General features: G+C 39.1%; 2 protein-coding genes across 4 annotated transcripts; both read right to left on the reverse strand.

Moving 5' to 3' along the window:
* Window positions 1-453: 453 nt before the first annotated feature.
* Window positions 454-16,669, reverse strand: Havcr2 (hepatitis A virus cellular receptor 2). 2 transcript variants are annotated; one of them, XM_040272949.2, is made up of 7 exons: window positions 13,380-16,669; window positions 12,054-12,392; window positions 10,880-10,963; window positions 6,681-6,724; window positions 5,152-5,278; window positions 3,119-3,152; window positions 454-931 (listed from the first exon to the last, which is right to left on the reverse strand). In XM_040272949.2, the coding sequence occupies exons 1-7, from the start codon at window positions 13,429-13,431 to the stop codon at window positions 772-774; spliced, it is 840 nt and encodes a 279-aa protein (XP_040128883.2). In that variant the 5' UTR covers window positions 13,432-16,669; the 3' UTR covers window positions 454-771. The 2 variants fall into 2 exon arrangements, with proteins under 2 accessions (XP_040128883.2, XP_077907709.1); XM_078051583.1 differs by having other exon boundaries at window positions 5,152-5,275; window positions 13,380-16,667.
* On the reverse strand, window positions 12,266-27,917 carry Med7 (mediator complex subunit 7). 2 transcript variants are annotated; one of them, XM_078051588.1, is made up of 3 exons: window positions 27,806-27,917; window positions 23,019-23,740; window positions 12,266-12,392 (listed from the first exon to the last, which is right to left on the reverse strand). In XM_078051588.1, exon 2 carries the CDS (start codon window positions 23,721-23,723, stop codon window positions 23,022-23,024), a length of 702 nt encoding a protein of 233 aa, XP_077907714.1. In that variant the 5' UTR covers window positions 23,724-23,740; window positions 27,806-27,917; the 3' UTR covers window positions 12,266-12,392; window positions 23,019-23,021. The 2 variants fall into 2 exon arrangements, with proteins under 2 accessions (XP_077907714.1, XP_005325506.1); XM_005325449.5 differs by lacking the exon at window positions 12,266-12,392 and having other exon boundaries at window positions 22,744-23,740.

Genomic DNA, 27,917 nt, shown 5'->3' on the forward strand with positions numbered 1-27,917 from the left:
ACCTTTATTTTTATGTGGTGCTGAGGATCGAATCCAGCACCTTGCACATGCTAGGTGATCACTCTACCGCTTAGCCACAGCCCCAGCCCCTCCTTTCGTATCTTAATCTTTTTTTTTTCTTTTCTTTCTTCTTTTTCTTTTTTTTTTTCAACCTTTTTATTTTTCTATTTTGAGATAGTATCTCCATAAGTCACTTAGGGCCTTGCCAAGTTGCTGAAGCTGGCCCCCAACTTGGAATCCTCTTGCCTCAATCTCCCGAGTTGCTGAGATTACAGGTATGTACCACAACATTTGGCTTATTGTACCTTTTTAAGGATTACAGATCTCCATGAAAAGCAGTGCCCCTTTAGACTATCTGTACCGAAGAAGAAAAGCACATGTCTCGACACACAGCATACTCTACATTCTCAGGAGCTTCACAGTCACATCATAAGCCCGAATTTCTTGGAAAGATTTCATATCAAGAATCCCTAATGTGCATAAAAGTACATTTGAAGTCTAATGCCCATGATTGGCAGTCTCTGGGTTGGATACCCCTGTTAGCTGGGATACAGAGGTAATGATGTACAGCAAAGGTCACAGTTGAACCCCAATGTGAGCTAATTATCTCCAGAAAATAGGAACACTCTTCTTGGTGCCCCTGGACAGAACCTGTAAAACCAGTTAGCTGACACATCTCAGTTTTGAAAAAAAAAAAAAAAAAAACAACACCAAGGTCAAAAATGAAGGTGCTGGATTCAATGGCATAAAAAGGTGAGAACCCAGAGGTGGTCAGTATTGCTGCTCACTGCTGATATAGCAGTAGTCCTCATTCGGGTCCTCCATCTCATATATGTTTTCCTCAATGATGTAGATGTTCTCCTCTGAGCGCATCCTGTCTGCTGCTGCATTTGCCAACCCTGAGGGCCGGGGGTTGGCCAGCGTGATGAGACTGTGAAAAGAAAAGTGTTGCGGTTGATTTAAGCATTCCGCAGGCAACATGGGACAAGGTTAAAAGATTAGGCTTTAAGCTGGGTGTGGAGACATGCGCCTGTAATCCCCGCAGCTCAGGAGGCTGAAAACAGGAGGATCGTGAGTTCAAAGCCAGCTTCAGCAATGGCAACTCAGTGAGACCTTGTCTCTAAATAAAATACAAAATAGGGCTGAGGATGTGGCTCAGTGGCCAGGTTCTCCTGAGTTCAATTTCTGATACCAAAAATAATAATAATAATAAAAAGATTAGGCTTTGCCAAAGAGACATGTATGATCTTTGATTGGATGTCGACTAGGGGAAAAGCCATAAAATAATTCGGGGACTATCTGAGAAAATCTGAATTAACCTCATTTTTCTTAAATAGAAAAACTGTATATCCTTATTCTTAGTGGTCAAAGGCTGAAATGTTTAGGTGAAGTGTCAAGATATCTACAACTTCCTTACAAATGGTTCAGAAAAACCATTGTGCATATGGAGAAATAGAACAAAGCCAGAATGTGCACCATGCCACATGTGAGTTCAGGTGGAGGTTCTGTTGTTCCTTTCACTGTCATTCCAATTTTTCTGTGAGCTTGAACAATTTCAAAAGGAAAAAGAATTGGAAACAATTATGTTGTAGATCCAATCAGACTAGACTTCAAATTCTCTGATACAATGCTAGCTTTAAGATTTGCATAAATCTTTTTTGTTGTTGTTTCTTTGGTTTTGGTGGTGGTTGTTGTTTGGGATTGAACCCAGGGGCTATCAACTACTGAGCCGCATTCACAGCCCTTTCCATATATATATATATATTTAATTTTGTGATAGGGTCCCACTAAGTTGCTTAGAGCCTCACTATATTGCTAAGGCTGGCCTTGAACTTGCAATCCTTCTGCCTCAGCCTCCTGAGTTGCTAGAATTACAGGCATACACTATGTTTTGTTTTCATTCAAGAAATCATTAGTATGTTACACACTGTTCTATGCAACTAGAGAGATAGAATTGAATGGAACACAAAAATCCCATAGAGGTTAAGTGTTAGTAAACTTTGTGTTTTAGTATCCTTGTCTGTAATATGGAAATAATGTGAGTCCTGCCTCACAGGTCAACCGTGAAAAATACTAATTTATTGCATCATTAATATTGATTGTTAATAGGATCAGGGACTGTTCTGGGGATACAGTCATTAATATGGCAGACAAGTTCCTAATTTTCTGTGGAGTTTACAATTTGTAGACAGGGATGAACATTAATCATATAATTTCACAAATGATGAATTAATTCCTATCAATGTTACCTCTGAATAATGATCATATTTCCCAATTTCTGCTTTAATGAAGAACACTAATCACTGAATATTTTACTTGTTACTTTATTTGACTTCTTATTACATGTTATTTTGTCTTTATAATATACCACATTTAACTTGGTCTAAAATTATCAGTGATTTAGATAGTATTTAGTGGACAGTCATTTGTTTCTCAAAATACATTACATTCTTGTAATGCACCAAATGTTACTAAAACTGGAAAATCTGATAAGGGTGTGACTTATGTCGATCAGGAATGGAAGGTGTAAATAGTAAGGAATGATGATGAAGACAGGGACCCGAATTAACTCTCAGCCCTGACTACACAACAGAACCACCCAGAGAGCTCTCAGAGAAACATCTGCTAAGTCCTCATCATCAAAATTCCAATTCAGTTGCTACAGGGCTGGTCCTGCATCAGTTTGCTTAAGTGTCCTCGTGATACTATACATCATCAGCTGAAAAGCCTGAGTGGGGCTATAAAAACCCTGAAAACAGATTGGTTTTCCTGTTCACCTCAGTGTCCAGCCCTGACCCACCTGGATATAGTAAGTGCTCAATAAATTGAGATTTCAGTTCACTGAAAAAAAAATCCCCATTAATACAGAGATAAATAAGCATTTCTTAATAATAAGGAGATAAATTCTATACCTTAACATTAGAACTAAGGAAGCTAGACGGATCAGGGAGCAAACAGAGCAGCATGTTGAATTTGCATTTCATAATTAGACTTCAGGCAAAAGAAATACAAGCTTAGACCCCCCCAAACCCCAGGCCAAACCTTCTCAGGGCAAAAATCAAAGCTATATTAGGATAGGGGGCCGCTCAGATTCTCCTTCTCTCATTCCTATTCTTACCTTGAATTCTGTTTCTTTTTCCTATGAGAATACCCTAGGTAAAGAGGAAAGTAAAATGAATAAATGTGCTTAGGTAAAATAAATAAGAAATAAAATGGGCTCACTGCGGGTAATTGTTGTTTAGGGAAATCTGGTCTCTGCTTAGAAGAAACTAAATCAAACTCCCCATGTGTGTCTTAGTTTATTCTATGTACTAGGCTAGAAAATAAAGAAGATGCATTTTCTTATTTAAGAAATACCACGAGGCCTCTTCTAAGTGTCTGGCAATTTGCTAGGCATGGTTGACACAAAGGTGAATTGTGAGTCCTAACTTCACGAAGCTTGCATGAGAGAAACAAGAAAAAAGAGAAGAAAGCAGATAGGGTAGAAGGAAAAGAAAAGAGTAAGTAAGTAGAAAAACGAAATAATTTCAAAGTGTGATGTATGAGAGAAATCAAAACCACACTGAAACAGAGAATAGAGCAACACTCTCAGAAACTATCATTAAGTTCAGCTCTGAAAGAAAAGAATGAGTCAGCTGTGTCAAGAGACTCGAGGAGCCTTCCAAGAAGAGAGAAGCCCTAGGAAAGATCTTGGTGATTCTCTGAAACCAAAAAGTGGCTAAGAGAACGAGCGGCCCCAGGTGAAGGCTGAGGAGTAAGCTGTGGCTAGGGGCCACAGGACTTTTCCATCGTGATAAGGAGTTAGAGTTTTATTTTAAGACCTATAGGAAATCACTGAAGGACAGAGATATGGTCTGTTTGGGTGTTAATATCACTGTCAGCTATGTGGAGGAAGGAGGGAGAGGAACAAAGAAATGGGAAGAAAGTAGAGATGGCAGTGCCTTATAGTAAGGTGGTGGCCAAGACATGCAGAATGAGGGATTTTAAATATATTTTGGAGAAAGACTTCAGGAACTGAAGTTGGACTGCATCTTAAGAGGTAAGAATGGGAACAGGATGACTTCTGCATTTCTGGCTTGAACAACCAGACAGACAATGGTAAAATATGATGGAGAAGACCAGAGAAGGAAGGTCAAATAATATAGAACTGGAAACTCCATTTTGGACATGTTAAATGTGTGAAATATCCAAGTGGAGCTATTGACTGGGCAATTAGACAAGGAATAGCTACACTTCAAGAGCTGACAAGAGTCAGGCATGGCAGCTCACGCCTATAATCCCAGCTACTCAGGAGGCTGAGGAAGGAGGATCACAAGTTCAAGCCTCAGCAACTTAGGGAGACCCTGTCTCAAAATAAAAAATAAAAAGGGCTGGGATGGGGTTGGGGTTGTGGCTCAGTGGCAGAGCACTTGCCTAGCACATGTGAGGCACTGGGTTCGATCCTCCGCACCACATAAAAATAAATAAATAAAAATTTTAAAAAAGGGCTGGGATGTCTCTCAGTGGTAGAGCACCCCTGGTTCAATAATTCACAACACTGAAAAAAAAAGTCTTCTTAATTAATGATATGCAGAAAAGATACTAGAATCAGCCTGCCTGAATTTAAATCCCAGCTCTGAAACTTGCTAATGGTGATGATGATAAAATGTATGTAAAACATTTGACATAGGACCTGCCTGACATGTGGTAATCACTGAATAATTATAAGCTATTATTATTGTGAGGGTTTAGAAGTATAGTGGGTATTTAGCCTACCTAATCACCTTTAGGTACAAAGTTTTATATATATATATAAATTGGAATTATTGGAAAACCTATACACACACACACACACACACACAAATATATATATATATACACACACACATATATTTGTACTGGGGATTCAACCCAGGGGCACTTTACCACTGAGCCACATCCCCAGCCCTTTTTATTTTCAATTTTGAGACAGGGTCTCACTAAGTTGTTTAGGATCTCCCTAAGTTGCTGAGGCTGGCCTCCAATCTTCCTGCTTCAGCCTCTGGAGTTGCTGGGATTACAGGCGTGAGCTACCATGCCCAGCACAAAGTCATATTTCTATCTCGGTTTGTTCTCATTCCAACATTTCCAGTTCCTATTGGAGGGAAAGACAAACCATGTCCAACAACTTACATTTGAGAATTAAAACACTAAAAATAAGCATAACAGCCAACCCAGCAGAGATTCCTACTCCAATATAGAGGCCTCTTCTGGTGGTTGCTCCAAAGCTTTGGAACTCATCAGCAAATGTAGATATCTGCTATGCAAACACAAAACAGGATTTAAGATGCAAATGTTCAGAAATTAGCTGTGTACTCAGCCAATACCAAGATTTGGAGTCAGACCATCCCTTTCACAGCATCACAGTATGGAAGGGACTTTAAAACTACCCCTGATCTGTGTCCTTTTAGACAAGCCTCAAACCATGAAAGAAACAGATTAGTTTAATTATTGGAGTTAACAAAGAAATGGAGTATTCTCTTCTGTACTGTGGTTGTAGAAAGAGCTCTTAATAAATGAATCTCTCCCCACACTCCAAAAAAATGGGCTTTTGAGTGGAGTACTGTTCTTTTAGCATACCCTGTGTCCCCCCAGAGAGTTTCAGAGTGGTCCACATTGGATGCCTTGCAGTGAAACCCCTATTTTCCCAGAAATAATGTGACAAAAGAACCAGGACTTGGCAATCAAACAGGGCTGGATTCAAATCTCAGTGTTAACTGAACTTCCAGAATTATTGGAAAACCTAAGTTTATATAATATAAAATGCTTAGCACAGGGCCTGACACATGATAAATGTTCAATCAAAGGTAGACATTATTGCTACTTCTCTAATTAATTTATTTTTATGATAATCGAGAGACATAAAAAATTCTCCTATTTCAAAAATTTCAGTCCATGTCTTCCTTTAAAACCAGTAGTAGTGGGCACTTTTAAAACAATTGGGGAAGAGTTAAACCTTTCATTTATTCAATAAACATGTACACATTTATTCAATGCACATTATTTCTGCAGCAGCTGGACTGTGCCTGCAAAGTATTGTGCAGTAAGCACTGTGGTCACACAGAAGTACTCAAAAGGCAGTCATTGATTGCAAAGAGGGAGGGACAAAAACGGGATGCTGAGGGCCAGATGTGAACATACAGGTAGGAGATTCAGTCAAAGCAACACAGACTCCCAGATGTGCCCTCAAAGAATTTTTAAGTCACCATTACAAGCTTGATTTCTTGTGATTTTTCTTTCACTCTGGAAATGTGGGGAACACTAAAACTATGGTAAAATCAAGTATTACTTTATGCTTAAATGACATAAATTCTTGGCTTTGAATATTCTGGATTGATGTTCTGTCAATATAAATGAACAAATTTCAGAATCAACTTTTTGCTTGGGATATAAGGGAAGCAAGAAGAAATGCATTGGAAGAAGCTGGAAAGTCTTAGAAACTTCCACAGTAGTAACAATTGTAAAATTTGAGAAGAGGGACAACACGCTAATGTTTCTTCTTTTTGGTTTGTCATCATCAACACATTACAGACAAGGAATCTGAAGCTAAGGGGGGGGTAAGCCTCCTCCATCCCAAGAAAATGGTAGGTGTGAAGATGTCTAAAGCCAGATTTTCTTTATGTAGTTGAGATTGTTAGCACGCACACACAAAAATTACTTACTGTTCGATTTTTATCATGGAAGGTCCCCAGGGTCTTTGTCTCCACTACACAAGCACAAACACACACAAATGAGGGAAGATAGTCAATAGTTAAAAATTTTTTTGTATCAGAAAAAGCTGAATGATGTCTATAATCCTACTTAAAACTAATTCTTCCCCATCCTCTTCACAATAACTAATTGAGAGACAACAGAATTTACTGATTGCTTACAAATCAACTTCAGGATGACCATGGGCATTCATCTAGATAATGAACCCTCCTACTTCTATTTCCTGAAATACAGATTTTTGTCAGGAAGACTTATATTGAATATGGAGATTGTTTTTATCCACAGGGCTTTAGTTGCTTCTACAAAAATTCAATAGCAAAGATGACAGTCATTATATTCTAATTAGACTTTGAAAGAAATGAAAAAAATCCATTTTCTAGAAAAAGTTTAACATTTATTCATTAGGAGGGAGACAGAGTATTCGGTTACCTTCAAATGAAAATAAGAGCTCTAGCTACAATTTACCAGGACCCAGGCATTGTGCCAAACTCTTAATGAAGTATCTCACTTAGCATTCGAAATAAGGATCCTAAAGTGTCAGGACTTTTAGTCCCCTTAGACAGATGAAGCTACTGAGGATTAGGGAAGTTAAGTGACTTTCCAAGGTCACAGAGTTTAGTGATGATAGAAATGACCTTCCAATTTAGGTCCACTTGGTTTCAAGCATACATTCTCGACCATCTACCCTCACAACCTCAAAGACCACACTGCTCAGCTGTCAACTCACCATCTTTCCTTTTGGTTGATTTGTTTATTTCTTTTATCTGATTAAGTAGTCAAGGAATAATGTATAACTCTGTGCCAGATTTAGGGGAGAGCAGCAAACCTGATGGAACTGACCCTGATATATTTTTTAAATATTTTGTTAGTTTTGTCAATGGACTTTATTTTATTTATTTATATGCAGTGCTGAGAATCAAACCCAGTACTTCACACATGCTAGGCAAGCACTTTACCATGGAGCCACAAACCCAGGCCCGAGACCCTGATCTTGTGGACACTGTATTCTAAACACAAATAGTTTGTCAGCTTGGGGAAAACAAAGCATGCTTCCTCATTTTTATGACTAAGTCAGAGACTCTTAAACTCCTTAAACACCATGGCTGTCTCCTGGAAACCTTGAAGTCTAAACCCTTTAAGATGCATATCAGGTTCAACTAAATAATAGTTTAGCAGACTATGATTTCAATATTATAAAGGTATACTCTCGTCCTAAAATTATTTAAGAAACAGATATGAAAAAGATTATATTTTGCCTATTACCTGAAAGGAATTTAGCAAATTAAAGTATAAAAACCACAATGGAACTGCTAAGTAAACATGAATCTTAACCACATGCAAGATTTTCAAATGGAAATCCAGTTTCTGCTTCCCTATAATTTTGGCTGTTGGCCTAACTGTTAAGACTGACTGCTTCTTCTTCTTTTTTAACTTCATTTGCTATGACAATGATCTATAAAATGGATGGAGCACATTGAGTTATCAGAGCCTATTTTCACAGATTTGCCCATCAGCCAAGGTGGGGGGAACAGCTGGAAGAAGTTACAGTGTTTCTTTCTGGAGAACCCAAGAGGTGGGTGGGTTGCAGGCAGAGAGAACATCAAAGTGTATAAATGCAGTAGTCCCTATCTGCTCAGCACTGTCTGTGTGCCAGATGTGGTGCTTAGCACTATTAAAGCCATAATCCCATTTAGTGCTCACCACAACAGGTATGTAAGAGTATTTTTCCCATTTTTTTCAGATGAAGAGACTGAGTCTTAGAGAAGTACTTTACCTATAATCACAGAAGTACTTTACCTATGAGAAATCTGGAATTCAAACTAGTCTTCCCAGAGCTGAGGACTCACCCATGACCCAGTCCCACCTTCTTTAGGAAGAAGGGAGAGGACACTTGTCCTGTGTTCAGGTGGGTTTAGCACATTCCACAGCCCTGGGAACCCTGGCTTTTTAAGGCTTCACTCCACTTTATATTGAACACATTAAAAGCAACCACATCACATTAAACAAAAATCATAGACTACCTATGAATTGACTCACCTTGATTAATTGACATAATGTTACATATAGACAAGTTGTGAGATGTTCATTAACTTTACTTTTAGTTTTGTTTTCCTGTTTTGGAGCAATTGCCTTTTTGGGGGGGGCGGCGTCGTTGTTGGTTTGTTTATTCAACTATTTTCTTAATTCAGGCTCTTGAAAAGCTCAGAAATTCAATCTAGGTAAAGTCCCTATATTCTCTGATGTAAGAGATGGCCCCTTTGTTGTTGTCTTGGAGGGGAGTAACTAACAAGCAAAATCTACGGGGAAGGGGATTTCAGTTCATGATATAGGCTAGGGAGTTGCCTGTATACCTGTATGCCTGCATGTGTGATATACAGCAGGTACCTACTCAGTGGTGATACTGGAAGATGCATGGAAGCACAGGGTGGAAAAGTGGAACTAAATGATCCCTGACGTCCCATCTAGGTCTATATTTGTAAGTTCTTTTTTTTTTTTTTAAAGAGAAAGTGAGAGAGGAGAGAGAGAATTTTTAATATTTATTATTTTTAGTTCTCGGCGGACACAACATCTTTGTTGGTATGTGGTGCTGAGGATCGAACCCGGGCCGCACACATGCCAGGCGAGCGCGCTACCACTTGAGCCACATCCCCAGCCCTATTTGTAAGTTCTTTAAAATAAAACAATGGCACATGATAAACACCTGTATGATTGATTAGCCCACAATGTGGATGATCATCTGTTCCTGCCGTATTTAATTTCCTCACTAATCACAAAAGAGATGAAGGCTTCCAGTCACTAGAGAACAACCAAAGCCTGAACCTTTAAGGACGTGAAGTTAATCACTATAATAATAATAATAAATAATATTTAAATGAATTCTATAGGCCAGGTACTATGCTGTATTTACACATACATTATCCTGTTTACTCTTATTATTATTTTTAGTTGTAGTTAGACAAAATACCTTAATTTTTATTTATTTATTTTTATGTGGTACTGAGGATCAAACACAGTGCCTCACATGTGCTAGGCAAGTGCTCTACCACTGAGCCCCACCCTCAGCCCCTACTGTTTATTATTTATAGTACCTTATGAAGTAGACACTGGTATTGCCCTCCTTGTAGAGATGAGAAAATTGAGATTCAGAGAGGTGGGAAACTTTACAGAGCTCATAAGAAGAGCTGGATTTTGTACCCATTCTACTTGTCACTGAAGTAATTAACCATAATCTCAATCTTCCTTCTGAAATTATTCATGGCAATAGCTAATCTATACTGAATACGTACTATAATCAGTACTGAAACTAAGCATTTTAGATACATTTTCGGACTTAAAACTCTTAAGGCATGACTTATATGGTTTATAACATTATGAGGTGACACTTCCCTATTTTTAACCTCAATTTACAGAAAAAAAAAAAGAGCTTCATAGAATTTGAGAGAGACAAAAACTCGGACCAGGAATCATAGTATTAACATCCTTGATCAAGGTGACCTGAGGTCTGTGTTCTGCCCTACCTTCTCTTCTGAAGTACCTTGGTGAACTAGCTAAAGAATTAATCTGAGGAAGCTGATGGGCTGTATTCCAGCTAGAGAGAAGTCTAAAAGTCATCTAATCTAAGAGTCCCTGAACACGGATTGGGGCAAATACATGAGAAATATCACTGGTCCAAGAATAAATCAGAAAATAATGAGGATGATGTAATGAGTTTTTCCATTAAGTTAGATTTACTTAATATTTAAATAAAATAAAATAATTTTATTAATTGTTTAAAAGTTAAAGTAAAATAAGATTAAGAGACAATTTTTTAAAATGAAATAATGGCAATAGATACTTTTCTTTCCTTATTTGGCAAATATATAGATCACCAAAATTCTTTCTTAGCATGGGTGGGGAACTTCACTGGGTCATGGAATCCAAAAGTCTCCAAACTCATTCCTTGAACAGAAGAGGAAGTTAATGTCCTGAGAAGTGAAAGAACTTGGCCCAGGTCACTTAGCTAGTGTGTAGCTAATCCAGAATCTGAACTCAGGATGTCTTCACTACCACCTTCACCTCAAACACTATTTCAGGTGCAGAAAAACATCCATGCCTCATCCTCTGAGCTCAATCACCAGCTAAAGGCTTCCTCCTATGCCCCATGTATTACCTGAGCCATGTCCCTCGGTGGTAAGCATCCTTGGAAGAACTGTAGTAACATCTCTCTGGGCAGTTGGAGCTGGGTTGACCTTGGCTAATGTCAGAAAACAACATTAAGGATGAGACTTCTCTGAGTGCAGAGAGCTTGTTTCAGAGAATCAAAAGAGCAGCAGAAAAAATGTGAAAGACAATAAATGAAGACAGACACATCCTCAGCTTCCAAACCAAGCTGAACTCCTTCATTGAGGGAGAACACACACTTCAAACTTTTGTCAGAGGTAAGAGGCAGTCATCATTGTGACAGTCTAAATATTAATGGAACTAAGAATCACACAAGTGGCCATACCCAAGGCTTTGCATAAAATATTATCCATTCAGTTGCCTATATGTAAGTATTATTATCATATTTTACAGAGGAGATCACAGAGTTCAAATAACTTTTCTAAGATTATGCAATTAGTACGATGTAGAGTTGGATTGGAACCTGGCCCCATTCAGTCACAAAGTATGTGCCCTATAAATCTTAAAACATACAAGAACCTGTACCCCTCCCCCAACACACTTGCAAAGTCCATTGGTTCACATCCTGGTTGTATCTGGGGTAGAATCCATGAAAAGCTGATGTTCAGGATTCCATCTCCAGAAATACTGATTTCTCTGTTTGTGGGTGAGGCCCAAGCATTGTAGTGGTTAAAAAGATCTCTGCAGACGATTTTCTTGTTGTTTTTGTACCAGGGAGAGAACTCAGGGGTGCTTAACCACATCCCAAGACCTTTTATTTTTGTATTTTGACACAGGGTCTCACTAAGTTGCTTATGTCCTCATTAAGTTGCTGAGGCCAATCTCAAACTTGAAATCTTCCTGCCTCAGCCTCCCAAGTCAGTGGAATTATAGACATGTGCCATACCCTAGCTTTTCCAGGTGATTCTAATGAGCAGTTAGGGTATCTAATCACTAATCTAGGCTGTCTTCCAGTTCTGTAGATACCATCCAGGACATTCAAAATATATTGGAGGGTGTTAAATATTGCTGGAAATCACAGGTAGGGCTTATAAAACTTTAGGTCATCAGGGTCTATCCCCAGAACTGTAATTAGGGGACTCAGAGGTAGTAAAAAATTAATGTTTATTGTGATTAAGATGTGAATCTTAGGCATAGAGAAGGCATACAAAGATTCCACTTACCTGGTTTGATGATCAACTCCACATTTAGTTTGTAATCATTCATTGGTCCTTCAAACTGGATCCGACAACAATAGGTCCCACTGTCAGCTGGAGTCACATTCACTATGGTCAGGGACACATCACCTTTGTGGAAATTCCCCTTTAGCTGGTATCTGCTGGATTTCTGATTTTTCACATTCATTTCATCAGTGCTGAGCACCAAATCATTACATCCAAATATAGGACAGGACTCCTTGCCCCAGCACACAGGCACAAGACTCCCTGAAGAGATGGGTTTGTAGCTGCAGGGCAAACTGGCATCCTGACCCACCTCGACTATGTATTCCCCTTCCGAAGACCCTGAAGAAAGAGGGAAGGAGAGCAAGACCCTGAGTAAGGCTAGTTTATTTTAGGAATACAGCAAACAAAGCTCTATAGAATGCAGAGGAGAACACGGCTAATGCCCCCTTTGGAGGATGGTTCACTATGCTAATGTTTGAGCAGCCACAGAATCACCAGGAAGCCTTGTGAAAACATGAATGGGGGACTCCACCACTGCAGTTCCTGGCACAGTTGGTTTGCGGTGGAGTCTGAGAACATGTATTTCTAACAGTTTCCAGGTATCGTGGGTCCTTGACCCTTCCTATCAGAACCACCTCTTTGAGAACTAGGAGAAAACTGTGCACAGTTCTGTGAACATGAGAAAACACAGCTGTTGGAATAGACGAACAGAAAACCTCATTGTCAGTCAGGAACTACTTACTCATCAACCAAGGGTGGCTATCCAAACACAAATCTCTCTTTTTTTCAAAAGGCCCAGGGGCACAGTGAATAAATAGCTTTGGCCAAATAAGAAGCTTGTATATTTGAAGCCACTGACAGGTTGTTTTGAGGTTTAAAACTAATTCTTTTTATAGTACACACACATTTATAGGTTAAGACCTTCAAACAGTATAAAAAGTGCATCAGAAGTCTGACTTCCTCCCCCACCTTTTTCCCATTTCCCAGTTCTCCTCCCTAGAGCCCACATTAAGAAATGGCTAGATATGCCCTCTCCTTCCCAATGCATATACACAAAGAGGAGCCTGCCATACATTATGCTGACCCCTTGGTATTTTCAAAAGCATTGTGATTGAGAATCATTCTATACCAGTATATTAAGTCAGGCTTACTGTGTGTATCATGAAATATCACATTTATTTACCTACTCCTCCACAGGTGGACATTTAGGTGGCTTCCAAACTTGTACCTCAACAAATGATGTTGTGAGGACCATCTTGCATCTCTTGCTATCTTGCCCTCCGTCCAGCATCATTCTCCAACGGTAAATACCCACACCACACTTACTTGTAAGAAGCAGCAGCAGCAGCAGCAATAACAGGATACCATGTGAAAACATGGGCTCTTCAGAGGAAGAGTCAGAGGATGACTCTGTTTAGGCACAATTTGAACTCTCCAGATGAACTAAGTATTTCCTCCAACTGTCTCTTTCCTCCACAATCACATGAATGGAAGCTATTTCTGCTGATTGCCAGACCACACTTGAGGGTGTCTGACTACCAATGATGTCTGTACTGATGCTGCTAAATCTTCAGTCACATGAAAAGAAGCCCCAGTTGTTTGTCATACCACACCCCACATGTCCTGTGAACATGATGATGTTTGTCTTGGTGCCTCAACAAAGAGGAAGCAATATTTCAGAGGAACAAAAGTATTAGTCATAGCCAGTAGAAAGAACCCTCATCTTATTACTTAGGTTAAGTAGGTCTGAAATGGACAGTGTGCAAGTTGGGCTGGTTAACGGGGAATATAAAATGCAGTCAGATGGTTCATGCATTCATTCAGTCAGTGCTCATAAAGCAGGTACTCTATGCAGGCACTGAACTAGGAGCTGGAGAACAGGACAATGGATGGCAACTTCCTTATCCTCACATCCATAGGCAACTGCCAATATGATCATGACCCAGTTCTTGTCCTTGTTCTAACACAAATTCGTTCATGTCCTATACCTTGTTGAATCTGAGCTTCCTCACTTAGAAATTTATAAAATGAATAGGTGATATATGCACAGCTCTCCACTCTAATAGTCTGACTTCGACCTTCAAACTTTCAAACCCTGCCTTTTAGGAAAGTCATATTCCTCTCGGTAATGCTTTTTTACTCCCTGACTTTGGATGGAATTGAGGAGACCGCAGTATTCTATTCCATCTCATGAACACAAGGTACTCTTACTCTCGGGGGGCTTCTGGCATGAACTGCCAGAAAATGTTGTGTTCCAGCCACACCATTCATTCCTGAGGCAATACCAGCCCCACGTGCCCTTAGCCCTGGGAGAGTGACTTCTATCTAGATACCTTAAATCCCAAAGCTTCTTTACAAAAGGGAAGTGAGCTTACAGACTGAGTGGTTTCTGAAAACACAGTTGGCCTTCCTCTATGTCTTGCCTTCCTGAATTTCCTTGTCACCTGGATGCCATTAAATGCATTTAATAGAAACATTCAACTTGTTCCGTATATGTACTTAAATAGCATAACAGAGTGGTAGTTGTTCAAGAGATCATAGTTAATTGCCTCATTTCACACACAAGGAAACTGAGACTCAAGAAAAATTATTTGCCCAAAGGTATGTGATTTGTAATTTAGAATAGGAACACAAGTCTCCTAAACCCCAGACTTTTCCACGTTTGCATCACATTGCATGAATTTAACATTTGTCCTAAATATGCCTGCCCATGTAGTTTACAACAGCCAGAAAACATCCATGTTTAAGCATAGGGCAGAGTGGATAATACATGGGGCTGGGGTGACATATGCACTGGCAGCATGACCTTAGGCAAGGCTTTTAAATGTGTCAGCTCTCAGCTTTTGATTCCTTCTTATAAGGAATAAGTTTTGTTGCTTATGACTCTATTTTCTATCCATCTCTACAATCGCCATTGAGATCACCTTTATAAAACATTAACAGTTTATTATTTTATTAAAGTCTAGGCATGAAGGCATCTAGAGACCTACTCTAATCCCTTCTCTTTGTGTGTAGAGGCCTGTTCCTGAAAATGTTCACACTCATTCAGTTTTGATTTCTTGCTGATTTTTTTTCTTTTCCTTGAAGCTTGTTTTATTTGCTTGTTTACCTATTTTTGCAGTGCTAGGGATGGAACCCAGGGCTCTGTGCAATCTAGGCAAGCACTCAATCACTGAGCTACAACCCCAGCTGGATTTTTTAACAGACACAATTATATGACATCATGATCAGACTATTACATTTAGTCATCAACAGCATGGGTGCAAGGAAAAAAAATCATCATTAAAGCCCTTGTTCAAATGCTTTACACTTTCCACAAAACAAAAAGAAAATAACCTGTTATACAATTAGTCATAATACAGTCTTCAAGATTTTTTACCCGAACACATGACTATGGTCTAAAATATGACTTATTTGCAACAGCCAGGCCTGCCACTACTGTGCTTAGCTGAGTTATTTCTTTTTCAATTGTTTGGAAAAACAATCTAAATCTTCAGTCACAGGGGATTGAACGTGGGAGTGCTCTCCTACTAAACTATCTCCCTGGCCCTTTTTATTTTATTTTGAAACAGGTTGGCCTTGAACTTGCAATCCTCCTGCCCCAGTCTCCCAAGTACCTGAGGTTACAAGCAGAATTTTCCTTCCTTTTTAAGCCTGAAATTGGGTCACATTTCTGCTTTCAGTAGGTAAACTCTTGGGTTGCTTCCACCTTTCAACTATTGCAAATAATCTTGCTATGAATATAAGTGTACAAATAACCTACACTGCATCTTTTAATTTTTTGTCAGTCCTGAGAATTGAACCCAAGGCCTTGAGGATGCCAGGTAAGTGAGCTGCAACCCCCGCACCACCCTTCTTAAGTAAAATTTTATTTTATTTTTTTCTTTAGCACTAGAGATTGAATCCAGGGGCACTCTACTTCTGAGCTATATCCCCAGGTTTTTTTTTTTGTTGTTGTTGTTGTTTTGTTTTGTGTGTGTGTGTCTTTGTTTTGTTTTGTTTATTTTTTATGTTGAGATCAGTCTTGCTACATTGACCAGGCTGACCTCAAAATTGCAATTCTCCTGCCTCTGGCTCCTGAATCACTGGGATTGCAGGTATGCTCTACTGCACTGGGCTGTTATTTAAATTTTAAACAGTGTTTAAGTAATGGTTAGTCTGTTTTCTGTTACTCGAGACTAGGTAACTTATAAAGAAAAGAGGTTTCTCTAGCTCCCAGTTCTGGAGATTCAAAGGCATGATATCAGCATTGGCTCAGCTCCAATGAGGACATCATGGAGGACGCATCACAATGGTGGGAAAGTGTGAAAGAGGGAGACATCAAATGGCAGACAGGAAGCCAAAAACCAGGTGAGGGGCCAACCTTGCTCTTTTTACAACAATCTCTCTCAAGAACTAACTCAAGGCCTCATGAGAACTACCTCAATCCCTTTTGAGGGGGACAACCCCTGCCACCTCCTCAATTCCCAATAGGCCCCAACCCTTTAAGGCTCATGGTCTCCATACTGGGGATCACATTTACCTATACAAACAACCTCCAAACAATAGCAGGTAATACTTATGAATGCAAACATCCTTATTTTATTCCTGTTCTCAAAGAAAAAGTTTTAGGTTTTCATCTTGGTTATAATTCATGCTGTAGATTTTTGTGGAGATACCATTTATTATATTAAGAAAATTCTATTCCTAATGTTCTAAGACAGTTTTTTTTCTTTTTTATGGATGGATGCTAAATTTTATGCTTTTTGCACATCTGTTAAGATTATTTTTTCTTCTTTAATCTATTATTTTAGTAGATTACATTAACTACTCCTTTGTAATTCTTGAGATTAAAAACATTGACCATAAAATATTATCTTTTTATTTTATTTTTACATATGACTAGGTTCATTTTGCTAATATTTTGTTTATACTATTAGCCTAATAAAGATAGTTGGGAAATACTTCCTAGTTTTTTTGTGCTGAGTCTGTATAAGATTAGAACAATTTTTATTTTGTGTGTGATACGTGTGCGTGTGTATGCAATATTTGACACACTTGCCAGTAAAGCTATTTGAACATGAATTTCTCTTTGTGAGAAAATTTAACTACTGATTTGTTTTGTTTTTGGTACTGGGGATTGAACCCAGGGGCACTTAACTATTGAGCCACATCCCCAGTCCTTTTCTGGTCTCATTGGATTGCTTAGGGCCTCAGTAAGTTGCTGAGACTGGCTTTGAACTCACAATCCTCCAGCCTCAGCCTCCTGAGCCACTAGGATTACAAGTATGAGGCCCAGCCTGATTCCTTGTTTTAATCATTAAGAAAACTATTCAGGTTATATATTCTTAAATAAGTACTGATAATTTTTCTAAGAACTAGTCCACTTTCTTTAAGTTTCCAAATGTATTGGGATAAAGTTATCTATAATATTTTCTTCTTTTTTAAACTGTTTCTTCTGTTTATAGTAATGCTTCTTTTACATTTCTGCTATTATTTTTGCTTTCCTCTTTTTTCCTTCATCGCTCTCCCTTGTCAGTAGCAGTGACTCAGAGCTCCACTTAAGTCTCTTGGGTATCCTCACAGTCCTTTCAAAATCAGACTTCTTTACAGATGATTAGCAGGTCTGAGACCTGACTATGTTATGTGCTTGGTGACAAATGAGTTTTAGAAGGAATCAGGTGGAACTTCTCTTTCATTCTTAGCATTACACTATGAGTATCATAGTTACCAGTTAAGGAAACTCAGTTTCCATGGAGGTTAGTATGCCAAATCAAAGCTACATAGCTGAAAAATAGGAAGCCCAAATTCTAGCATTCTGTGGTGTTTTCCACTATGATTTCATGGCTACCAACTAGGCATCTAAAGATTTAAATTAATTCTGACATTAACTACTAAGGGTTAGGGTATCTAATATTAGGGTGTCATAAGCAGTGCCCCTGGGCTTCATTTTAGTCTCCTAGAAAACTGGCTACAGCTTCTTAAAACTGACAGAAGAGTGCCACTCACTGGTAACCTCATCACATTGCAATTTGAAACCAAAATGTCAATAGTAAGCAAAAGACCAGTGAAAATACAGTATACTTGTATCGAGACATCGCAATACACCCCGTAAATATATGATTATTTGCCAATTAAAAATAAAACTTTAAGAAGGGCTAGTAAGGAAGTTATTAACTGATTTTCAATAGCTTTCCAAGTACTGTTCCAGGAACTATGTTAAGTGCTTTGTAGCCATTCTCATTTGATTCTTAGAACAATCCACAGGGCCTAACATATTTACTAACTGGACTGTTACCAAAATAGTTGACTGATTCCTGACTTAGATTAGGAAGATTAGAACTATAAGGACAGCATATCTTTAAGATATAGAAGTCTGAGAATAAGACATGAATTCTTTAATATACAAGAAGGGAACTCATAAATTCCACTTAAAATGTTTCTCTTTCAGTTTGGTATCATGTCATATTTTCAAATTTGACTGTTACGGTTAACATACTGGATTCCACTCTTGGTTTCTCTACTTATTTACCTATGATTTAGTAGCAGTGTGATGAAACAAGAGAGGTAAATTAAAATGGAGGGTGACTACCAGGCTTTGAAACAGCAATACTTTCTTTTTGTTTCTGTTTCTGTGACTTTGGGTAAATTACACAACCTTTCCGAGCCTCCACTTCCTCATCTGTAAAATAAGTGTAAAAAATAATAGTTATTTCATTGTGTTGACTTGGGGATAATAAAAACTCAGTATGTAAATGATTAGAATAGTGTTACCAATGTGCTACATGAATGTTTGCAATTGATTTTTCATCAGATTTAGAATATATACTCTCCCTTGGCTTTCTACATGCTGTGCCTCTGCCCTCCAACTGCCTCACTTGTTTCTCTAACTCCACCTTTTCCCTTACAATATTGCAGCCAAAATGGCCTTTCTTTTTTAATTCCTGAAACTTCCATTCAATATTTCTTATTGGTTCTTTTTAGTTATATATAATATTAGGATTCACTGACATAATTAAAAAGCATAGAATATAATTTATTCTAATTCAGTCCCCAGTACTTCCTCTTTCCTTTCTTTCCCCTCCTCCCTCCCCTATGATCTCATCCCTCTACAGATTTTTCTATTTATAGTTGTTTTTTTAATTAGTGTCTTATGGATATACATGATGGCATGACAGCGATTCACTGTGGTATATTGGCAAGGATGTGGGGAAAAAGGTCTACTCATACATTTTTGGTGGGGCCGCAAACTAATCATCTTCAAAACTTAACTCTTTTGTTTTATTATCTTTCATTTTTCTTTCCCTTCCCCACTCATCCAATACTAGTATTAGGCATATACAGGACAATAATAAATATTCATCAAATGAATACATGGAATGAATGAATAATCAGGGGGAAACCACTCTCACGACAGATATTTGTACAATTTGTTTATTTTTGCTATGTTTTAGTCAGTGTTTTTTGCTTCTGTGACTAAAAAACCTGACAAGAACAATTTTAAGAAAAGTTTATTTGGGGGCTCACAGTTTCAGAGGTCTGTCAACAGATAGCTGGCTCCATTCCTTGGGGCCTGGGATGAAGCAGAACATCATGGTGTAAGTGTGCAGCTGGGAAAGCAACTGGGGACATGGCATCAAGAAAGCTCCACTCAAAAGCATACCCCCAGGGTCCCACCTTTTGGCCACACCCTACCTACCTACAGTTACCAGTTAATCCCTATCAGGGGATTAACACACTGATGAGGTTAAGGATCTCATATCCTAATCATTTCACCTCTAAACCCTCTTGCATTGTGTCATACATGACCTTTGTGGGGACACCTAATATCTAAATCATAACATGCCACCAAAGTTTACATGTGCTTACTTTGTAGTGAATATGTACCAGTATCATCAGTATTATCCCTTCCTTTATCTGAGAAACAGACTGCTTCTTCCATACGAGGACATTAGTGGGGACTGTTAAATCCTTACAGGATTTGGGTCTCAACACATTGACTTAGCTAAAATCAGATATGCAATCCCCTAATTCTTCATGCCTAGTTAACTAGCCTCTATTCAATCAACCTCTTTAAAAAGACGGGCAACTCCAAGTGACAGACACAGAAGCACAGAAAGAATGGTTCAACATGTGGGGTTTCTTTTTGGTGGCTGGAATCCAGGGTTTTGCCCACGCTAGGAAAGCATTCTACTACTGGGCTGCATCCTGTCCCTTTTTATTTTATTTACTTTTTGAGATGCCTGGAATTAAACCTAGGATCTCTTACTTGTTAGGCAAGCACTGTACCACTGAGCTACATCCCCAAACCCCTTTTGAGACAGGGTCTAAGAGTTAATGTCAGGTCCTGTGTATTGCAAAATAAGATCCTCCAGAGTTGTAAAGATTACCCACGGTATTTTAACTCCTCAATCCCCTCCCCATGCACATATTCAAATAGCTGTTTTAATTCATAATGATGATTCCCTGCATTTTATATACAAGAATTTCAGAAGTAGCCAAAAACTGGTTTTGTACCTCAGTGCAAGACCCTCCTCCCCTCAAGGTCATTAAGACAAAATTTTCTTTGGAGAGTTGTTCAACTGCTAGAAAATTTTCATCTTGCTTCCTAACTAGGGGATCAGAGGATATGCCTCACTTTGATTAAAGCTTAAGAGACCTAAATTGTGTTATCTGCAGTCTCTGGTGCCCAAAGGTCTATATCAAATACATATCAGAAAGTAGCTACCTAATAAAGAAGTATCTACTTGAAAATCCTACAAAGCTGGTTTATGAAGGCAAAGGTAGTATATTTCTCAGATAATTGCCTGTACATTTTTAAAAATTTACTTAGTTAAATATGAACACACAGTATATTTATTTTTATTTGGTGCTGAGGATCGAACCCAGTGCCTCACACATACGAGGGCAAGCACTTTCCCACTGAGCTACAGCCCCAGCCCACCTGTACATTTTAAACTGAACTTTTCCAGCTCCAAGGCCAATGAAACCTTGGTGAAGCAAATCCTCTGCTATGTGAAACTCACTAAAGGAAGAGTCAAAAGTGGACATTAGGAAAATTGCATTATTTCTATCTTGTGCATCAGAATCACATGGAAGGCTTGTTAAAAAACAGAGTACAGGATGCTACCCCTAGAGTTTCTGGTTCAGAAGATCTGGAGTGGGGATGATACTTAGAAAGCTCAGTTCTTTTCCCCAATGTCCATACAGTAACAAGGACAAGATTTTAAGTAAAGGGAAGAAGTAGTTTTATTGCTTTGCTAGCAAAAGAGAAACAGGAAATTCCCTTCCCACAGGCTTTGATTCTATCAGGGGAAATGGTGGGCTTTTAATGAGGGGATACAAAGGCTACACGCAGGTCATAACTCATAATTGCAGACTTGAGAGCCATTTCTCAGTCCCACTGATGCCAGCCCTGAAATCTGGAATCTTTAATTCTTATGGTCATGAGCAGAACACACAACTTCAGCCTAGGACAGGAAGAAAGTTATCTTGCTTTCCTATGGTTAGCAAAGGGGAGAGGGAGAGGAATGGGGAAAGTATCAGTTTAAAAATAAATTGCAGTGGCAGAATAGCAAGGGTTAGCCAAAGCATGAAGTGGACTCATTACAGGGCTAAGAATTTTCATCTCTAAAAAGTTCTTGATGAGGTGTATCTGTAGGTCCAGGACCACATTTTGAGAGGTATTGGCTTATATTACAAAAATGCCAGGCAGGCATCCTCAGATATCAGGCTGCCTCTCCACCTTGGTGGAAGAAGGGTAGGGTGAAAGGAGAAAAAAATACAGAAATAAAATCCTAAAACAAATTTATTTCTTGCTCACAAAAAATTGAATTAGGTGGGAAAGATGTGGGAGTTAATGAAAGGAAAAACTAGTTCTCACAATCATTCAAAGTCCAAATCTTTGCCATCTTCAAATGGCTTCCAGTCTAGTTATCTTGAGTATGCCCATCTAAATACAGATGATAGGAAAAGGAGGAACACACAGGAAATTTTAACAGGACTCACCTGGATTCCTACTGTCCAGAACTTAGTTACATAGTCTCCACATAGATGCATGGCCCTGAATGGGTAAATGTGGTCCCTTGCTGGGCAGCCACATCTAAGTAATCTCAAAAATAAGTAAACATTTTTGACAGACATCTTTTTCCATTGCAGGCTTCCAGCCTTAAGCAAGCCTGAGCTCAGATTTAAAGAAATGGGTACTTAACTACATAGACATCTTAATTACTAAAATGAATGCATGCAACTAAAATAAGAAAGGGCTGGCCACAATGGCACATGCCTGTAATTCCAGAAGCTCAGGAGGCCAAAGGCAGGAGGATTTTAAGTTCAATGCCAGCCTCAGCAATTTAGCAAGACTCTGTCTCAAAATAAAACATAAAAAGGGCTGGGGATGTGGCTCAATGGTTAAGAGCCCCTGGGTTCAATCCCCAGTATCAAAAAAAAATAGAAAAGAAAGGACTTACTGATTAAATAATTGGAAAAATAACACAACTTATAAAATCCCCACCTCAACATTCCATGCAGGTTAGGGAGAAGAAGCTGAGATAGTGAGTCTACAGGAAAAGGTTTGAGAAAAAGTTCCGTTTTTTAATTCTACTGGGTTCCTTTTTCAACATGCTTTTTGGAGATTAAGTCTAAACACTTTGTACTTTCATTATTCAAGCATATGATAAAATTGTTTTTCAAGGATGACAGCTTGCTAGTATTAAGAATATCTTCAAAATTTTACTGCAACTCCAAAAATCAGAATATCCCACACAACAGCAAACACTTTGCATTTTAAGGTGATTATTTTTAATACAGGTGTACTCATTCACCTACGCTTGTTACACAGTGAAATTCTGCCTATGGCATCCCATCATTGAAAAACTAGAGTCAAGAGAAACAAATTCCTTTATATTTTAGTTATACCTGTTTTAAGACTGTCCAAAAGAGGAATATAAGATGCTATTTAACAAAATAAAAAAAGAAGAAAAATACCCTTCATGGTCTTTCATTCATTTCATCAATTAGAACACACAAAGCAGCATCTTTCTCTATAATCTGGTCCCTTCTATGAACTGAATTTTCTCTTTGTTGTTCATTCTGTCCAGTACAATTATTGCTATCATCAGCATCCATTGGCTCAGTTTTTACTCTCATTCCTGCTTCAGAATGAGGTAAATCATCAGGCAAGGAAGCCAAACAATTTTGAATCATCTCAATTACTCGTTCCAGGTGCTTCTGAAACCTCTCAGCTGTTTCAAGCCGTTGACGTTTCTGGACCTCCATCATGACTCTCAAGGTCTCTCTTGCTTGATGGGGTCGGTATTCATTTATAAGATGATGCACATGTACAAATAGCAGTTTAAGATCTTCTAGCTTCTCTTCCCGTTTTATACTCCCAGGGCTCCTTATCAAGATATCTAAAAGATCCAAGAAATTAATAAGGATAGACATATTGAGTTTTCTCAGTTCCTTCTTGTGATCAAACTGCATAGGATGAAGGCGTTCAATGCCCTGACTTTCCAAAGGGCGAATGATAAGGTCATCACACTGGAACTGGTTGCCAAACATCATATAACTGTCTTTAATTGGAGGAGGTGGCTTGGGAGCTAAGCCCTCCTGAATATTTTCATCTGTATATTCCTTGATGTACTGCATCGGAGGTGGTGGAAGTGCACTCACTTGTTGTGGTTCACCCATTGTGAAAGATCAAGAACCTACAGAAATAGACCAAAGATTTAGAATAGAGATACAAATCAAACCTGTCAATACATTAGTAAATGTAGAATAATATTTCTGGTACCAGGGATTGAACATAGAGGGCACTTAACCACTGAGTCACATCCCCAGCCCATTTTTTATATTTTATTTAGAGATCCAGGTCTCAGTGAGTTACTTAGGGCCTCTCTAAGTTGTTGAGGCTGGCTTTGAACCCCCGATCTTCCTGTCTCAGCTTCCCAAGCTGCTGGAATTATAGGGTGGAGGCAGAATATTTTCTTCCTTCTTCTGACTTTGGTGTGTCCTTAGTTTATTAACATTTACAATAAGCAAAGAATACTGTTTTTTTCTAATTAAGCATTATATCATCAACCATGCACACATGCTCTTTCTTTCCTTAATACTTCCATCAGCATTAAAAAATATTGTAGCATCTTTTTATCTACAAAAAAATCTGGATTCCAAACCCCTCATTAGTTACCCTCCATTTCTCTACTCTTTTTCCACAGCCAAAGTACACATGCTGTCTCCCGTTGTTATCACAATCGCTTTTGTTTTCTATTATAGATTCGATTTCCAAAAGCAATACTAATGAACAATTTGACAAATTAACATTGCTAAATTTCAGACTCTTGATGTTATCCAAGGTTCTTGGAGTAAATGATAACCCAATTTTATATCCTACTGTACCCTACAATTTTATATGGCCACATCAACTTTCTTACTTAAATTTCAACGTCAAACTCAAGCTAAGTAACTTTTTAGGTCACAATAACCTCTTAATAACTTACTCATTCCACTTTAAGGGTAGGTATACCATCTAATAAGATTCCCACGTGCTCCTTTAGACTAATCTTATTAAATTCAAGATTAAAGCATCCTCTAAGATTAAGTAGGGCAAGTAACATACTAGTAACAGTGCTGTTCTTGGAATTTGTGGGAAACTGATGGTAACTGTGAAGCAGCTCTAGGTTTCCACCAAACCAGAGTGGAGCAGAGAATATTGCCAGAATCAAGGGTGCAACAGTCATGAACAATATGAGTTACCAACTCAATATGACTATACCAACACACAATGCATTTCTTTACCAATACATACTTCCCCTCTTTTCTCAGCTTCTCTGACCTCAACATTCATGTTTTCCTCCTATGTTCCTGGCCACCCAGTTGCCTCTGTCTCTCCTTCTCTATCCAAACTTTAATATAAAACTTTAATCTCTACCAAAACTCTTCTCACAGCTATCAAGATTTCAAACATTCTATTATTCCGAAGATATTAGAATATTACATTCCCCCTGGCACATGCTTGTAATCCCAGAAACTTGGGATGCCGAGACAGGAGGATTCCAAGTTCAAGACCAGCTTCAGTAACTTAACCAGGCCCTAAGCAACTTAGTGAGACCCTTAAAAGAGCTGGAGATCTGACTCAGTCATAAAGCAACTCTGGGGTCAATACCAAAAAAAAAGAAAAAAGAAAAACAGATCTTAGAATTTCTCCTATGTAGTAGGCTCTGGATTTCAGTAACAGGTCCCAGTCTTCAGTTTTTCAGGGTAGTCATTCCAAATTCATAGCAGGAAGGCCTATTTCAATCCTCATAGTAAAAGCCACATCAATTATGATCACTGCATAATTCCTTTAGGTTCTTATGCCAGTACCACCCAAGAAACTATGGGGAAATTCACCTAGACAACTAATGAAAAAGAATTCACACATTTAATCTGGCAGTACCAAAATTTTAAATGCTGATATTCTTTGAATCAATAATTCCATTTTTAGAAATTAATCCCATAAAAATCCTGCTACAAGCACATAAAGACGTACACAAGGACGTTTAATGCAGCATTGTCTGAATAGAGTAGAAAAATTGGAAATAATCTATTCCTTAATTGATATGATGGCTGAATAAAAATGTCTACATAAGCATCAAGAAAACATGGATAGAAGGTTGTTTATGAAAACATGTATCATTTCAACTGTTCATAATACGGTTTACTTGCAAACAGTTATAACTGACTTTTCCAACTTAATTCAGATTTACAGAAAAGCTGTATTCTAAATGTCTTGCGAGTGGGGGGGGGGTGTAGAGATCCAACTCATGGCCTTTCCAAGATAGGCAAGCACTGTACACACTAAACTATAACCCTTTTTTTTTTTTTTTTGGTACCAGGGATTGAACCCAGGAGCACTTAACCACTGATTCACAGTGGTTATTTTTTTATTTTGAGACAGGTCTTGCTAAGTTACTTAGTGCCTCATTAAATTGTTGAGGCTGGCCCAAACTTGCAATTCTACTGTCTCAGACCCCTGAATATCTGGGATTATAGGCCAGGGCCACAGCATTCTTTACATGTTAACGTTTCCACTCACTTGCTTTACTGGTTTCTCATCTTTTTATACCCAAACACTAAAACAAGAATGTTCTCTTATAACCAGAGTACAATAACCAAAGCCACACAATTACTGAACTGGTTCTTAAAATTTTAGGGCTGGGGTTGTAGCTCAGTAGAAAAGTGCTGCCTAACTTGTGAGGCACTGGGTTTGATCCTCAGCACATTAAAAAAAAACCCAAAAATTAACAAATAAAATAAAAGCATTCTATCCATCTACAACTACAAAAAACAAACAATTTAGACAGCCCAAATTTTACCACTCAAACCTTTTTAGGTTGGGAGTTCTGGGCTTCCTTACAAATGTGCATCATTGCAGTTATCATTGGAAGGGCCAAATATAAGACGAGTACCATCATTAATGTAATTTTACTACAATTCTTCCAGTTAAAAACTATTACCAAGTTCATTTTAGAGATGAGGATCCCAAGTCTTAATGTAGGGAAGTGTTTACATCAGATCAAAAGGCCAGTAAATGGTAGAATGAGAATTCTTAATCCCAGGTCCTTTCAACTCCAAAGTACAAACTCTTGTGGCAGGGGAGGGAACAAGGGCATGGGACTGTCTAAATCATAAAAGTACTTCACATATTACTGAAATTAAGTCCCACCCCCCACCCCTAGGGTGATGCCTCAAGCCTATAATCCTAGTGACTCAGGAGGTTGAAGCAGGAGGTTCGGTTAAATTTGAGGAGTCTGGAGAAATTAGCCCAGGCCCTAAGCAATTTAACGAAAATTGAGTCTCATAATATAAAAAAGGTGGGAGCGAGGAAATGGTCCTGTGGTTAAGTGCTTTTGGGTCCTGTCCCCAGTTCAAAAAACTTAAAACCACTTTTCTCTATCACCTCTTTGGAGTGAACTGTTCAAAGCCCATGGAGATGTTATTTTAGTAAAACCAGCAACAACTAGTCGGTTCTCAGGCTCAAACCTAGTGCTTGCTGGGGGAATCTTCATCAAAAAAAGAAAAGTACTCCAGGGTCCCACCCTTGGAGATTTGATTAACTATCTACTGCGAAACGGACCCCCTGGGTATGTCATTTTGTTGTTGTTTGCAATGGGGCGTGACCCCAGGCCAGGGATGCTCCAGCACTGGGCCACATCTCCAGTTACTTTGAGACTGGGTCTCCCCTAAATTGCCCAACCTGGCCTCGAACTTGCTCCCCTCCTGCCTCCGCCTCCCGAGTTGCTGGGATTACCGGGTGCACCACCAAAGCCCAGCTCTGCAGGTCGATTTTAAAACCTCGGGGATGAATCTGAGAGTCAGTTTGGGGCTCCACCCCTCCGCAGCCACCCGATTAACTCGGCTCGTTTCACAACTGGTCCCAGGAGGAGGGACGGCCATGGTCATTCTCACTGTACAGGCCGTAAAAGAGGGCAAGTGACTCGCCAAGACCACACGGCTGAGAACCAGTGGCTGGGGATCCGAGCCCGAGCCTCCCCGCCTGGATTCGGGCTCGTCGGCCCGGGGACCGAGAGCACCTTCGCTGGGCTGCCCCCCCAGAGCCTCAGAGCTGCGGGGAGGACATGCTTTCGCAACGCGTGATGAAAGCGAGGCAGCGCCTCCGAGGCCGAAGTTAGCCAGGTCTACCGGGACCCAGCCCGGCCTAGAAGAAGCGGCGAGGTCCGGAAGGAAAACCGCAAGAAGACCCAAAGCCCACGCCATTGCCGCCCACTCACCTCAGCTCTCGGTTTACTCAAGCAGCCGCCTCCGCCACCGCAGCCGAAATCCGACTTCCGGTCTCCTTCTCAGGAAGAAGGCGCTGATGCTGTCCTTTGATTGGCTGCAAGA

Source organism: Ictidomys tridecemlineatus, chromosome 1 (assembly GCF_052094955.1).
Source record: "Ictidomys tridecemlineatus isolate mIctTri1 chromosome 1, mIctTri1.hap1, whole genome shotgun sequence".
NCBI lineage: Eukaryota > Metazoa > Chordata > Mammalia > Rodentia > Sciuridae > Ictidomys > Ictidomys tridecemlineatus.